The following is a 15,193-nucleotide window of genomic DNA, read 5'->3' as shown; positions in this document are numbered from 1 at the left end:
ATATACCATTGGCTGCACAGAGTCCTTCCTGATTACAGACTCCCACTTACTTCTGAGTTAGCAGTTTGCTTATTCAGCAAATATATTGGTGGCAGCCTCATGTCCCTGGACTACTCTGGGCTCTCAGGGCCCCGGAGGTGGCCCGGCACACAGCTACCTGCCCGTGTGGGGTTGGTGCCGGCTGTGGGATATGGCTGCCACGGAACCAGTGCCCTCTAACCGTACTGCCAGTGTTATAGTTGTGCCACCAAGGAGCCACGTAGGTGTATCATAAGAGTCGTCAGTTTTTCAAACACTTTGTAAAATTGGCTGTTTCTCCTTTATTCTAGATACAAACCACAGCAATTCCGGATCCCATTATGAAACTTCGCCGCGGGGACCTGCGCCTTCTACGAGTGACTTTAGCCCAACCTGTAAGAATGCCGTTGTGAGTGACCCCCCGGAGAAAGCAGCATGGCCCTCGGCCCCAGGCACTGACCAGGCGCTGGCTTCAGAATGTATGGACGCTGACTCTGCCTCCGGTTCTGAGTCCGAGAGAAACCTCGCTGCCATGGCTTCGGGGAGCACGGGGGGTGACAAGGATGGCCTTCGGAACAGCACTGGGCTGGGCTCCCAGAACAAGTTCGTGGTTGGCAGCAGCGGCAATAGCGCGGGGCCCGGAGGTAGCCCTGGGCCCTGGGGTGTCGCCCACGGGGCCGTCATAAGCACATGTCAGGTGCCTGCGGATGCTCCGGAGAGCAAGTCAGAAGGTAGCACGAATAGGATGCCTGCCTGGGGCAGTGTAGGTTCTTCATCAAATGGAGGCTTAAACCTGAGCACTTTGAATTCAGCGAGCAGCCACGGTGCCTGGCCAGTGTTAGAGAACAGCGGCCTCACCCTGAAAGGGCCTGCAGGGGGCGGCGGTGCTGGCACAAGTGCCCAGTGCAGCAGCACGGGCCAGGGGCCTCACAGCCAGAATCCTAACTCTAAAGGGGGTGGTTCCGCTCCTCCCGGGGCCTGGGGGGCCCTTCAGGAAGCTGGAGAATCCGAAGTAGGTGGCACACAGAAGGTTCCATTCAGTGGTCCCCCGCAGAATGTCACCACTGACATGGCTGGGCCAAATGACACTACTAACTTCATGACCTCTAGTTTACCAAACTCCGCTTCCGCACCAAGCAATGAGCTGCCTGTGAACCCGGGGGCCTGGCGCGTGAGCACAGTGACCCATCCTCAGATCCAGGCTCCGGTGGTTACGAACAGCACGCCCCTCGCTCACCTTAGCAATGGGGAGGCCCAAAGTGGAGGCTCTTATGGTACTGCGTGGGGGGCGTACGGCTCCAGTTACTCGGGGGACACGTGTGTGAGCCCGAATGGCCAAGCTCCTGGTGACACTGTGAACGCAACGCTAATGCAGCCGGGCGCCAATGGGCCTGCAGGCCCCAACTTCCAGGTGAACACAAACAAGGGTGGAGGCGTGTGGGAGGCAGCGCCAGCCAGTGCCCAGGGCGTGCCCTGGGGAAGTGCCCACGGCGCCACTTCCGGAGGGAGTCGGAGGGGGTGGGGAGCCCCTGCACAAAACACGGGCGCCAATGTCCCTGGTGTGGAGTGGAACAAACTGCCTAGCAATCAGCATTCCAGTGACAGTGCGAATGGCAACGGAAAGAAGTTTACAAACGGATGGAGATCTGCTGAGGAAGAGGATCAGGGCTCCGGCACGTCTCAGACCAGCGAGCAGGGTGGGGGGTGGGCCACGGCAGGAGGGCCGGGGGACAGTGAGGGGAACACGGAGAGCACTGGGCGCCTGGAAGACAAAGCGGCCGGGGAGAGTCAGAGCAGAGACAGGAGAAAGGCCGACCAGCACTCGCTGCTGCAAAGCGTGGTGGGCAGGACCGACCTGGACCCGCGCGTCCTATCCAATGCCGGCTGGGGCCAGACTCCTATCAAGCAGAACACTGCCTGGGACACCGAGACCTTGCCCAGCGGGGAAAGGAAGCCCGACAACGGCACCGAGGCCTGGGGCTGCTCTGTGACCCAGACGTGTAACTCAGGGGCATGTGCAGAGAAGACGGGCCCTGACGGGCGTGACGCCTCCCCTGGGGCGGGGTGGGGAGAGCCCAGGCCTGCTCTGCGGTGGGCAGATTCCAAAGGCCCGAGCTGCCAGGGCGGGTGGGAGGACGATGCTGCTACAGGAACGGCCAAGAGCAATCAGTGGGGGAGCTGCAAGGACAAGCCCACGTGGAATGATTCGCAAAAGAACAAGCAGGGGTGGGGGGATGGGCCGAAAGCAAACCAGGGGTGGGCTGTCGCTTCTGGCGACAGCTGGGCGGACGCGTCGAGGAGTAACCATTGGGGTGAGGCCAATAAGAAGTCGAGCTCAGGAGGCAGTGACAGTGACAGGTCTGTTTCTGGTTGGAACGAACTTGGTAAAACTAGTTCTTTTACTTGGGGAAATAACTTAAATCCAAATAACTCATCAGGATGGGATGAATCTTCCAAACCCAGCCCTTCCCAGGGATGGGGAGAGCCTCCAAAGCCTGGTCAGTCTCTGGGCTGGGGAGAGGCGACGAGGCCAGTCAGCTCTCCAGACTGGAACAAGCAACAGGACATTGTCGGGTCTTGGGGACTCCCACCAGCCCCGGGCAAACCCTCGGGTACGGGCTGGCTGGGAGGACCGATTCCAGCCCCAGCCAAAGAGGAAGAGCCCAGCGGCTGGGAGGAGCCGTCCCCAGAGTCCATCCGGCGTAAAATGGAGATTGACGATGGGACTTCAGCTTGGGGAGATCCCAGCAAATACAGCTACAAAAATGTGAACATGTGGGACAGGAATGTCCCGAACGGCAGCCGCTCAGACCAGCCAGCACCGGTACACCAGCTGCTGCCGTCTGCAAGTGCGAGCTCCAACCCAGAGGCCGGCGGCGGCTCCGGTAAGTGCTCACGGGGTGGGGTGGGGGGTCCTCTGGACTGAGAGGCTCGGCCCAGAGTCATGATCCTGGTGTGGGTGTAGTGTCCCGTGAGGTGGGCCCAGCAGAGTGTGGGGATGTGCACACGAAGGCAGGAGACACAGGCTGCGTGCACGCTGGGAACAGCTGTGCCTCCGGCGGCCCTCGGACTGTTGTCGCTTAGGAAAGCTGCAGGGGCAGAACCGGAAGGGTGCTGTCCAGCGGGGATGCCGGACTCTGCTCTGCACTTCTGAGCCAGGCCGTGACTGTTTGCTTTTAGTATCGCAGTAAAACGTCCTCAGAAATCAAAGGAGTGGTCACAGCAATTCCCTAAACACTGGGTACTACTTTTGGTCTTAGAAGCGGCTTAAGTAAGCGTGAAATCCAGTCTGTAGACACAGTGTGTGCTTACCACGCGGGACAACACCATCCCCGCACATTGCCACCTCCCCCTTATAACGGGGCTCCTTTCTGTCTCTGCCCGTCATCCCGACTGTGACCTTTGCCGGGAGTCTCACTGGGATGTGATGTGCTTGTTACCTGGACACAGACGTGGGAGTGTTCTCATGACCTTTCAGACCAGCCTTCTCTCCCGAGTGTGGCGCTCTGTGCTCACTTAGGTTCACTTAGAAGAAGCTGTGTGTCTGCGCGGACGGCTGTGTGGTTTCTCTTAAACAAGACGCTGATGGCTTTGCTTTGGACAACCCAGTAATAAGCACTGTCCAGCAGGTGGAGAGGCAGGGTGCCTGCCTGTCATTGGCCTTGTGGTTCATGCTTTTCCAGAACAGGGATGTTGAAAGGCTGCACTTAAGGTTAAAATTCCGTACACACACTGTTACCCAGCTTGACCACCTGTTTTAATTCATTAGGTTTGGTTCACAGTAACTTTCCAGGAATTAAATTCATCTTCAGAGGAGGATGACGTGCCATAATTAAGGTTTTTCAAATGCGTCTGCCCTCCACCCAGAGGGCAGTTAGGAACGAGAGGTGAAACGAACACGCACGCGTGACAGTTACATGACAGTGACGGGAAACGATTTGTCTCCTTGGCAAAACCGATGCCACCTTTTGGGCCTGTCACGGCACCCGTGTTTGGTCCATAAATGTGAAGTTCCTCGTCTGTCGTTCCCTGAGTGTCCCTGTTTTCTCGGGCCCCGCTGTACCCTGCCGTGTGCTGATGCCTTCTTTTCCCACACTTTCTAAAGGCTGGGGTGAGCCCTGGGGGGACCCTCCTGCTGCGGCCACAACTGTGGATAACGGTACTTCAGCGTGGGGCAAGCCCGTTGACAGTGGTCCCAGCTGGGGGGAGCCCATGGCTGCGGCGTCCAGCACACCCACGTGGGGCTCCGGCTCTGTTGGTCCACAAGTGTTAAGCAAACCTGGTAAGTTACTGATGGTCCTGGTAGCTCTTGTGTAGCCGGGTGACCTCGTTGGCTAGTTACGTGATTGGATAATGTTTGTCGTCTTTGAGGTGGCCATGTGTCATCATTGTACTAGACGATGCTCTGTGGCTCGTTGAATGGTAGCATTCTTTCATCTTTCTGAATTTTCCTATCTTTTCTCTTTTTCCTTATAGCTTTACCTATTAATGATTTGCATGTACTTTACCAAAGCTAAATCATATTTTACCAGATTAGATTATCTGGAAATAGTCAAGCAACTTTTAGGCTTTCCAACGTGAGAGACTGAATGTAATGGTCACGGGGACACACACCCAACCTGGCTGGCTCAGGTTCCGGACGATTCCCTGAATATTGTACAGAAATTACCAAAGTTCAGGGCGGACCCCCGCTGTCCAGGGGACACTGTCCTGGCCCCATAGGTTGTGTCAGGGACACCCCATAGGAACTCAAAGACAGGGTGTGGAGGTGGGGTCCTTTCTGCCTGTGACTTGCCATAATTTTGGCCACAAGCCTTGAAAATATGTATCAAAACCAAGTTTCCTAGATGTCACCCACCCTCTGCCCAGTGTCACCATGTTAAGTGAGTGTGAACAGGAGCGCCACCACTGTTCCCCTTTAGGGACCCTGCGATTCATTTGCAAAAGCATGGAAGGTATTTTACTGAAATGTGTAATAAAGATAAATTCTTGTTTCATGGAACTTTTAACTCAGTATAAACATACATTCCTGGTATGTGAATGGAGAAGGGAAATAAAAGTGGAGTTTTTAGGTTGTTCTCCCCACCACTTAATTAACGTATGCTCGTCCTCCAGAAAGAATTGTTTTATTAAAGTATGTTTCTCTTTGTGTCACAAATTCACCATCAGGGCCAAAACCTATGCAAGATGGCTGGTGTGGCGAGGACATGCCACTGCCTGCAAACCGCCCCACCGGCTGGGAGGACGAGGAGGACGTGGAGATTGGGATGTGGAATAGTAATTCATCTCAAGAGCTCAACGCGTCTTTAAATTGGCCGCCATATACAAAGAAAATGTCATCGAAGGTAAACACTCAAGGGCAAAGCCCTTGAAGCTTGAAATTCCACAGGTAGTTTACCCACAGAAAACGAGCATCCTGCCTGCCCTCTCGCGGTACCCAGTGCAGCCAGGTGGCCCCGACTTAGGCGTAGCGCCGTGTGGGCAGCCACCTAGACAATGGAGAACTTCCTTTGTCCCCACCGCTGCAGCTGGGGCTTCTCTCCTCCCCTGCGCCAGGGGGCTGCCCACGGGGGTGGCGTGGTGGCAGGGAGAGCAGGGCACACCTCCCGGGACTCTCCATCCCGCCGCCAGTTCACGTCCCCGCCCTCCCCTGCACCCAGCGTCGCCATCCTCCTCATTCATTCTCCCATCCCGCAAGGTCCTGTGACAGAAATCCCTAGGAGTGAGCCAGGCTCGGTCTTGCTTTTTTCACACGTGGACAGATCTTATTCCCAGACCTGGCTGTACGTCAGAACCCCGTGGCGTTTGTTAGACGTGCAGCTCCCTGTCCCCCAGGCCTGCCGTGGCGTGGGAAGTGAACCATGTTTCTTTCCCAGACAAGCTCCCCGGTGTTTCTGCCACGGAGCCGGGTTTGAGAGCCACCGGCTGACAGCGCGGCTCTTAACAGGTGGGGTTGGTGCTGCTGTCTGCTTCTCCTGGGGACCACTTCCTGTCCCTAGGTGATTCTCACGCCCTCCCCAGCTGTTTGAGAATCGTTACTTTGGAGACACCCTGGAGCCAGTTACCCACTCGCACACCGAGCTGACTGCCGGGTCCCTCTCTGAATCCTGGGATTCGAGGTCTGGGACCTGCCATCTCCATGTAAAGAATGTCTCCATCTGGCTGAGTTGGCCTCCCGCCTCACATGTAGCTTATAAAGTACTTTGCACATGTCATGTGAGTCATCGTTCCTCGTAACCTTCTGAGGTATAGTCCTGAGGAACCTGAGGCTGGAAGAGGTGGTGGCCTGCCCACAGCGGCGTGACAAGTCAGTGACAGAGCAGGGACCCTGTGCCCCTCCCATGGACTGTGCTGTTTTGTGACTTTGTCTTTCCTTACAGGGTCTGAGTGGCAAAAAAAGGAGAAGGGAAAGGGTGTGTAGCCTTTTTACTCTTTGTCCTTTGTTTCTACTAGTAAAAATCTTTTAGAAAGCAACTGCAAACCCTCACTTAGCCTCTGCTGTGTGCCAGGTACTGTGCTTGGTGCTGGGGGTTCAGAACAGTAGCTGCACCTTCGAGGAGCTCAGCGTGTAGCGCGGGGCAGAGGAGAGCACCAAGCAGTGTCAGCTGGGGTGCGGAGCACGTGGGGCGGGGGGTGTGAGGAGAATGGAAGCCGGACTAACTGGAAGGTAGAGTCGCTGGAAAGAAGTGACGAGATCTGGCTCTGTAGTTAGATTATGGGCGGATTGTAAAGTGTTTTCAATACCGAGCCAAAGAATTTCAATCTGTATAAATATGGAGCCAGTGACGTTGAATAGAAGGCAACATCAGCTGGCTTTTAAAATTAATTTCTCTAGAGAATGCTAAGCAGAGAATGAAAGATAAGTGGGGACAAGGAGGGCCCAGCGTCAGGGTGGCAGTTAGGAAGCCCTGATCGCGCAGGTTAGAGAGGAGGCCTGGGCGGGGGGCCGGTGTGGAGGTCTAGTGCAAGGGCCCGATCAGAGACACTGGAGGACCAGGGCACGAGGCCGCAGCAGCCCGCAGGCTGGGGCAGGGGAGAGAGGAAAAGGAGTCAGCCGGCTGCAGCACCTCGGAAGGGCTAGGCGCTTGCTTCAGAGACCTGCACTTGGGAGAGAAGCTGTGCTCTTTTCCTCAGTCAAAAGGGACGGCTGGTAGCAATGGGCCAGAGAGATGAAGGCAGCGGACAGTGTGGTCCTGTGAGCGTCCCGAGCCTCCGGCCCATCACAGACCCAGGTGTCCTGCGCCACCCACACCCCGGCCAGCCCCGCAAAGCCAACACCAAGTAGGGGGCAGTGTGTTCTTGGCACCACGGCCTGAAATGTTTCAATACTTTGCCATGTGGAAACATACGGCGTTTTTGTTGTGCAGTGCACGGGGCATAATTAAATTACCAGTTAAATTGGCTTCTTTGGACTCACCTGAGAACCCAGTAACTGTTTTCACTTTGGTTTGGTGTGAGAATTCTAAGATCCAAATTATATAATAATTAACCCTCAGAACACAGTCTGTTTGTAAATTGGATTCGGGCTTATCCGGCGGACCTTTTCGGGGTCATCGAGGCCCTTGGCTCTGCTGTTTCCCTCTGACTGCTTTGCCTGTAGGTTTCTCTGTGCATTACAGCTATACCAGAGGGCTGGAGCAAAGGAAGTTGAAAATCAAATAAGTTGAGTTTTAATTGTTAACAAAGTCTGTTAAGAGTTGATTGGAGGAGAAATTGGCTAAAAATGAGAGTTGGGAATTGTCTTGAAGTTGATTAATCCGTCACAATGCCCAGATAAATAGAGGTGGCCATGGCATCTTTCTACTCTTTTATTTTACAAAGGGAGTGATGAAAGGTGGAAACAAACAGGAAGAAGCCTGGATAAACCCATTTGTTAAGCAGTTTTCAAATATCAGTTTTTCGGTAAGTATGTTTTCCTAGCTGCCCCCTCCCCTGTTAATGGTGGCCCATAAATTTACCCTCATTTCACTTTTTTCTTTCCTAACAAATCATCTTTGAGGCCATATGAATAAGCTTGATGTTAGAGAAAAATTGGCCACGAAGCCTTTATTGTTACAGTTCAAGCTAAAACCATTGATCGGGTTGCGTATCTTCTAGCTAAAAAGAATTTTTTTATTAGGCAGTGAAAAATGAAGTTTTATGATCCACTTGCATTTCACAAATCATGAAATAAAATAAAATTCTCCACTTTTATGTATTTTCATTGATAAATTAAGTTTAAGGGCTGTTAACATGCTGCTTTTTCTTAACTTCAGAGAGACTCGCCAGAAGAAAATGCACAGAGCAATAAGGTGGATCTGTCTGGAGGTAAGACAGTTAGATCAGTCTGTGAGTTTGTATTCCCTCTGGATGGACAGACGTGTCTGTGCTGCCACGGCCCTGCTGGAAGAGCCCTGACCTTGGCTGTGACCCAGGGACCTGAGTCCCTGTGGCAGAGGCGTGTGCTTTCCGAGTGCCAGTCACTGCAGACCTAAGGCCGTGCGTGGGGACACCGCCGATGGTCATCTCCAGCAGGGCCCTGTCAGGGTGACTTCTCCTAGCCGGGGGGAGTGGGGAGTGCAGGCCTGCTGTAGGGAGCTGTGTGCACACAGGCCCAGGCCTGTGACCCTGCAGCGATGGCAGCTAGGTCCCTGCAGGGGACAAGGAGTAGGGGGGGGGCGGAGGGGTGCTGTGCTTGGGGAAGTGGTGGGGGCGGAGGGGAGCCCTCCTGGGGGAGGGTGCAAACATGCCACGTAGTGCTGGCCGGCGAGGGGCCTGGGGCTCACAGTCCATGCTGACAGTGTGGGATTCGAGAGATTGAAGCAGGAGGCTGACATGACTGGGATTTATGTTTTAGAAAAGTAATCTTGGCTACAGGGTGAAATACCTTCTGACAGCACACGTCGGCAGCCAGGACAGACAGAATGATGCTAAGCATAGCAGAACCGACTGGTTAGAGATCTGCCGTGGTGGCCAGTGAGAATGAAGACTCAAAGCTCCACGCTGAGACAGTCAGTGGGAGGGTGGTGGTCAGTGCAGACGTGGGAATTAGGATCATCGAAAGCTTGAGCCAGTTGCTGTGGAGGGTGAAGGAACGGGCGTGTAACAGGCGGTCCCCAGCTTTCCTGCGAGGGCCTTCGGTGACGATCGTGTCAAGTCTGAGTCCAGGCCGGAGAGAGACTCCTCAGTCATTTGAACAGGGAAGGTTTAATATGAACATAAAGAGCTGTAAGGAGCGTGATGATGGATGGGCCAGTAAGAGGTGATGGCGGGCTGTGGAGAGCAGATTCAAGAACTCGCTGACCTTAGGCCCAACATCGCAGTCCCAAGGGAGAGCCCCACCCTGCCCCACCGCACCCCAAGCTGTTACCCAGATTCTTGGACATGGCCTTGGCTCACTGCCTGGCAGACGTCACCGAGGTGTCACCCCACGGCATTACAGGCTACCCCCTCCTGGAGGTGCTCTGTTCCACAATGGCCCCGGGGTGCTGGTGGGAGCTGCAGGGGCTCTTCCGGGGAGCCGTCCTGGGGCCCCGAGTCTCCTGCACCCTCTGCGGACAGTCTCGGCCGTCTGGCAGCAATATGCCCGGAAGCCAAGGGCATCTCTAAAATGTACCTTTTGGAAGCTCCTTTTGTTTAGTTAGAAAGGTTTCCTTTCCCACCTGCCTGCAGTGCGGGAAGTAAGGGTGGGAGTTGTGGCCGCAGCAGGCCTCCCAAAGAAGGGCGGCCGTTGCTGAGAAATGGGGGTGAGAGCTGAGGACCGAGAGCATGGCGGGGAGGAGGAACAGGGAGACAGAGCAAAAGATAGCTTCTCAAGCTGGAAACCAAGGTTTCAAGGCTATGTGACTGGGAAGATAAAGATCCCATGTCCAAGTTCCATGAAGGACCTGGGGAAACGGGCTTGGTGCCACCTGTTTGAGTGACAGTGGGGCACTTGAGTGGTTGTGCTTATTAGCCGGCAGTTAAGGACGTGGGCTGAGCACGGGTGTGACGTGAAAGCGGACACTCAAATTGGAGGCTCACATGCATGGCAGTGACTGGTGATCTGTGATACTGGACGAGTCTGGGGACCAGGAGAGTGAGCGTCCCAGCATCTGACTGAGTGAGCCTTGGCATGTCCCAACTGAACAGACCAAGTGGGCTCAGCTGTGGGCATGGGGAGAAGCCAGCACAGGCATCCGGTGAGGACGTGGGGGCTGCAAGCGGTGTCCACTTGGAGAAGGTCTGTGGAGGTCTCATGGTAGTCGGGGGCGAGTGTTTCAAGCAAACGGGACCTTGCAGGTAGGGGTTCCTAGGAGAGGAGGCCGTGTTTACTGCAGAGAGGTCCGGATGTGGGGAGTAAAGAGCCGAGCGGGGCCTGCGGGGGTGATGGCGGCCTGTCAGGCTTACTGACAGGCGACCGCAATAGGTGCGGGCGTTAAGCTGGACCACAGCCTCTAGGCAGCGCCCGGCAATAGTAAACATTTCTTAGGTGTTGGTCTGTCGGGATGCTGTTTGCTCGTTTGTTATAGGAAACCGTGTCCTTATTATAAGGTTAAGCAGATTAGAGATGGCCAAAGGTGTCTCCCGCTTGTGCCTGCTGGTCTGTTACTGCTAAGATAACCGACTCAGTAAAGTCACAGTACCTGCTAAATCCAGCTGCGAGGAATGCACGTGCATTTGGCAAAGTGACTGTTGTTCTTTCTGCCGCGAGTTGATCTGAACAGAGAGGCGGCCTTCCTGCTTGGTAACGTAGTTTCCTGCATTTATTAGGAATGTTACAGGACAAACGGATGGAGATAGATAAGCATAGCCTAAGTATTGGTGATTACAGTCGGACGGTCGGGAAAGGCCCAGGTTCTCGGCCTCAGGTTCCCAAAGAGTGTCCTGTGGAGCGCAGTCCTTATTTTGATAAGGTAGGTGGTTTGTGTGTATGTCTGTGTTGCCCCTATGCCTAAGGATCCGGTGCACTTAATAGCCTAATTGTCTCACCAGTATTTCCGAACATTTGATAGAAAGCGTTCCACTGCAGTGCCAGCCCTCCTACTGGGCCTCTAGCTCATTGTCCTTTTTATGTCTCAGCTGAGCCTAGGGTTTGCATTTGTATTTGCTTCTTAACCCCATGAAATGGGTTTGGTTCTTTTTCTGTACTCCAGGACTAACACTAATCTGCTCTCTTCTGTTTTCTGCCTGTCTCCTGTCGATGCTGGAATGTCATGTGACTTCTGTTCCTGCCATGATTTCTCCCTTCCACTTGTTTGCTTGGCTGGTGTTGCACATCTGTCTGTCTGTCCCATCAGGATGGCATTGTAGCAGATGAACCCCAAAACATGCAGTTTATGTCCAGTCAGAGCGTGAAGCTTCCCCCTTCAAATAGTGCACTACCTAACCAGGCCCTCGGCTCCATAGCAGGGCTGGGTATGCAAAACTTGAACTCTGTTAGACAGGTAAGTGCTCGTGTGCATTGTAGGCTCTGTTGACTGATGCGTAGAAGCGATGCGAGCGCTCGTGTGTGTCGTGACTGTGTTGAAGTCAGTTGCGCCACGTGTGCTGACAGTGGCCCCTGAGGACCTGGCCGTTTGTCCTTACAGAATGGCAACCCCAGCGTGTTTGGTGTGGGGAGCACAGCAGCACAAGCCCGGGGCGTGCAGCCGCCGCCAGCACAAGCTCTCCCTTCATCGCAGCCTAATCTCCGCGCTCAAGTGCCTCCTCCACTGCTCCCCGCTCAGGTCCGTACCCACGCCCCCCCCCTCCCCCGGTGACCCTGGGCAGGGCCTTGTGCAGTTCCCCATTTGAAGGACACGACCGTCGCCGTTTATACTGGTGTCTTGACAGGCAGCTCATTCAGAATTAGCTGCTATTACAAAAGGAGGTAGGAAGCGTGAGGACGGTGACTCAGAGCAGGTTGAGGTTTCCATCATCGCCGTCACACAGCTCGAGGGGTACAGCAAGTACAGCAGATCTCCTGATGTAGATTCTTTGGTCACCTTTTACTTAACCCGTGAAAGGACATGTGACAGTAAGTTAGTGACGCAGGGAGAGACAGTTCAAGGGTTCCAACACCCCCGAAGAGTCCACAAATGTAACTGCCCTGTTGCCAACCGACACTGCACAATCCCCTTAGCTGGTCTGCATCACTCTGTCGCGTTACTAACTTCCCGCTGTCGTTCTAAGGTTCCAGTGTCATTGCTGAAGTACGCGCCCAACAGCGGGGGCCTGAACCCGCTCTTTGGCCCTCAACAGGTAGCCATGCTGAACCAGCTATCCCAACTCAACCAGCTTTCTCAGATCTCCCAGTTACAGGTGAGCAGAGTCGCGGCCTGTCCAGATATGGTCAGGGAGACTGCCGTGTGCCGGGAATGGGCGGGGAACACACCAGCATGGTGGTGGCCCCTGTCGGGCTCACTGTCTGCCGGTGAAGCCTGGCAGCAAGCCCCACGGGCAGATAGGCTGGGTGCTGGAGAGCAAGCCCTGCCGAGCCAGCGTGGTGTGGGCACAGGACGGTCGGGGAACTTCCCTGACAAAGTCAAGTGTAGATCGCACAAAAGGCTGAGTTCAGCACGATGGCCGAAGGCTGGGCAAGACATGTTGGGGGGCGTGAGAGGCGGGGCCTCTCTAGGGACAGCTGCCAGTCACTGAACGTGCCAGTGCATGATGCTGATCCCGACACCCTGTCTGCAATCTCCCTGCAGCGGTTGTTAGCGCAGCAGCAGAGGGCGCAGAGTCAGAGAAGCGTGCCTTCTGGGGGCCGGCAGCCGCCCGACCAACAGGTAGGCCAGGGTTCCCCCTTTTCTCTGGGACCCCCACCCCCCACCCCCACCCCTGCACTGTGACGAGCCTTGACATGCCTTTGGCAAACCAGTGAGATGTGCTGTTTGCCGGTCATGCCAATTGCCTCACAATGGCCGACCCTCCCCGTGAAGGGGGATTGAATGAAAGCGTGGTGGGGACTCGGTGAGGACTTCCCCACAGCTCTCCCCAATCGCTCTGTCATCTTAAGGGCCGGCCTCTCAGTGTGCAGCAGCAGATGGTGCAACAGTCCCGTCAGCTTGACCCAAGCCTGTTGGTGAAGCAGCAGACGCCGCCATCTCAGCAGCCATCACTCCATCAGCCAGCCATGAAATCGTTCCTTGAAAACGTCATGCCCCACAGCACGCCTGAGCTGCAGAAAGGGCCGTCCCCAATCAACGCTTTCAGCAACTTCCCTATAGGTGGGTCTCTCCTCGGCCAAAGCGGGAGCCCCGTGCGTGGGCATCACAAGGGCGCAGGTTCCCTCCCACGCGCCAGCTCCGCTCCGCAGGGAAAGCCAGCCTGGGCCTCAGCAGGCCCTCGTCTGGGCGTGGCCTGTTCATGCCACACTGGTCTTTGCAGTGAGTTAGAATCAAACAAATACTTTTTTTTTTTTTTTTAAGATTTTTATTGGGTAATCGGGGGAAGGGGAACAGACAAGTTGCTGTCGTTTTTGTTCTTCAGTCTAGTTGTGGAGGACGTTGCTTCACTTGGCCCATGTTGGTATTATCATTGTGCTCTTCCCGGGCGAGGCAGTCGTTCACTGGCCATTGGACGGCCGCTCACAGCAGCCCAGCTCCAGGTTGAGCTGTTGTTCACCATCTTAGCTGTAGAGGGCACAGCGTCACTGGCCCTCATGTGGGATCCGATCCGGAGTCCTGCTCAGAGCTGGCATCCCAAGCCAGCTCTTAACCAGTGCGCCACTCAGCCGGCCCTCAAATACTTGTTTTTAAGACCCAGGTATCTTGACTGTAGGACTTAACGGGAGTGGAGGGCCGGACTTACTGTTGTTAAAACAGCACATCAGAGACGTATTGAGCAGCGCTGTCTCGGAAGCAGCTGAGAACAGCATTTGTGCAATAGTTTTCAGAACCTGAGATGTTTGGTTATTGTCTGAATCATTATAACTGATTACTGGACTAAAGGGACAACGTGAGGGTGGGAGAGGGTTCCGTTACCCCATCTGCTTCCCCTCCCTTTTCCCGTCATGTCACAGCCTTTTCCTCCCTTGGCCCTTTGATTCACTTATGATCCTTGGTGTTGTTCATTTCACTGCTGCCTTCTCTTTCTCCCCTCATAGTGGGGTCTTGGAAAGCAGCCTTGTTGGGTGCCAGCCTGGCTGTGGTGAAGGTGGTCCGTGGCCTAGATGTTCTGGGCTGTGGGCGGGCTCCTACCTTGCTGCCCCACTGTGCGTGGAGCTGCCATGGGCTCCGCTCTCCCCGGTGCTGCTGTGGACGCTCGGCTGGAACCCAAATGGCACTTTGAGTCCTTGGGACTGTTAGCCATCTCACGTTCCCAGAAGTGGTTTCCTTGTCAGTTTCCACTGCGGGTAAAGCCATTCGCTGGTGACGCAGAATATGTAGCAGCAGTAAGAGAACACCCAAGTCCGTGGCCAGATTCTAGCCTCACCAGTGAGGGAAGCCAGCTCACACTGTTCGGCTGCTCATTTGACCTCTAGAGTGGGCCAAGGAGGACCTAAGTTTCTATTACATGGGTTTCCTGTCATGGCTGGCTTACAGGAAGAGGTCCTTTTTCCTGATTAAAAATGTCTGCTGAGCCCATGCAGACACCAGTATGGCTTTCTAAATAAATCACGCATTGGCAAACAATGGCCTGGTGCCCAAAGTTGGCCGGCTGCCCGGTTGTGTAAATAAAGTTTTATTGGCACACAGCTCTCCTGTTAACATTTTCTGTTGCTGCCTTTGTGCTACAACAGAACTGCATAGAGATGCTGAGATCTTGTGGCCCACACAGCTGAGGATGTTTACTGCCGGAGCCTTGACAGGAAAAATTGCCGACGCCTGGGTCTAATTGACGGGTTCAGAGTGCAGCAGCTCGACTTGCTCTCTCCAAACACAGGGGTGATTGATACTGGAGAGTTCATATTGTTAGCGCTTTTAACTCTGACTGACCTGATACAACACCGACGCTCATCAGACCGAAGTAATTAAAACCATTTGTTTTGAAAGTTTAGAATCAGAACCACCTGGGTGTGTGTGAGGATTCTGGCCCCCGCTGAAAAGTCTTCTTTTTTTAACAAGCATCTCAGATGATTCTTGCGTTGATGGTCCTGGATCACATTTTAAGAAACGCTGGATTAGTGGTCGGTTTTCTTCTTTTTTTTTTTTTTTTTAGCTGAGCCATCCCGCCACCTGTTGGCAGCTCACGGCTGCTCAGCTCGGGCTGACTCGAACCACTGTTGCTCAGA

General features: G+C 54.5%; 1 protein-coding gene across 9 annotated transcripts in view; it reads left to right on the top strand.

The window, feature by feature from the left end:
• TNRC6A (trinucleotide repeat containing adaptor 6A) overlaps positions 1-15,193 on the top strand; it is a 142,734-nt gene that overhangs the window by 116,341 nt on the left and 11,200 nt on the right. For 7 of the 9 annotated variants that reach the window (XM_019649826.1, XM_019649822.1, XM_019649821.1 and 4 more), the window contains 12 exons: positions 330-2,903; positions 4,124-4,300; positions 5,188-5,363; positions 6,399-6,431; positions 7,840-7,920; positions 8,274-8,325; positions 10,750-10,892; positions 11,277-11,423; positions 11,568-11,705; positions 12,151-12,279; positions 12,669-12,746; positions 12,977-13,187. In XM_019649826.1, the coding sequence (XP_019505371.1) occupies positions 330-2,903; positions 4,124-4,300; positions 5,188-5,363; positions 6,399-6,431; positions 7,840-7,920; positions 8,274-8,325; positions 10,750-10,892; positions 11,277-11,423; positions 11,568-11,705; positions 12,151-12,279; positions 12,669-12,746; positions 12,977-13,187 (3,939 nt within the window). The remainder of the gene's footprint in view (positions 1-329; positions 2,904-4,123; positions 4,301-5,187; positions 5,364-6,398; positions 6,432-7,839; positions 7,921-8,273; positions 8,326-10,749; positions 10,893-11,276; positions 11,424-11,567; positions 11,706-12,150; positions 12,280-12,668; positions 12,747-12,976; positions 13,188-15,193) is intronic. The other 2 variants (XM_019649825.1, XM_019649830.1) reach the window with 2 other exon arrangements.

The sequence above is a fragment of the Hipposideros armiger genome, unplaced genomic scaffold (assembly GCF_001890085.2).
Source record: "Hipposideros armiger isolate ML-2016 unplaced genomic scaffold, ASM189008v1 scaffold_135, whole genome shotgun sequence".
Classification (NCBI taxonomy): domain Eukaryota; kingdom Metazoa; phylum Chordata; class Mammalia; order Chiroptera; family Hipposideridae; genus Hipposideros; species Hipposideros armiger.
This window is presented reverse-complemented; position numbering and strand designations above follow the sequence as displayed.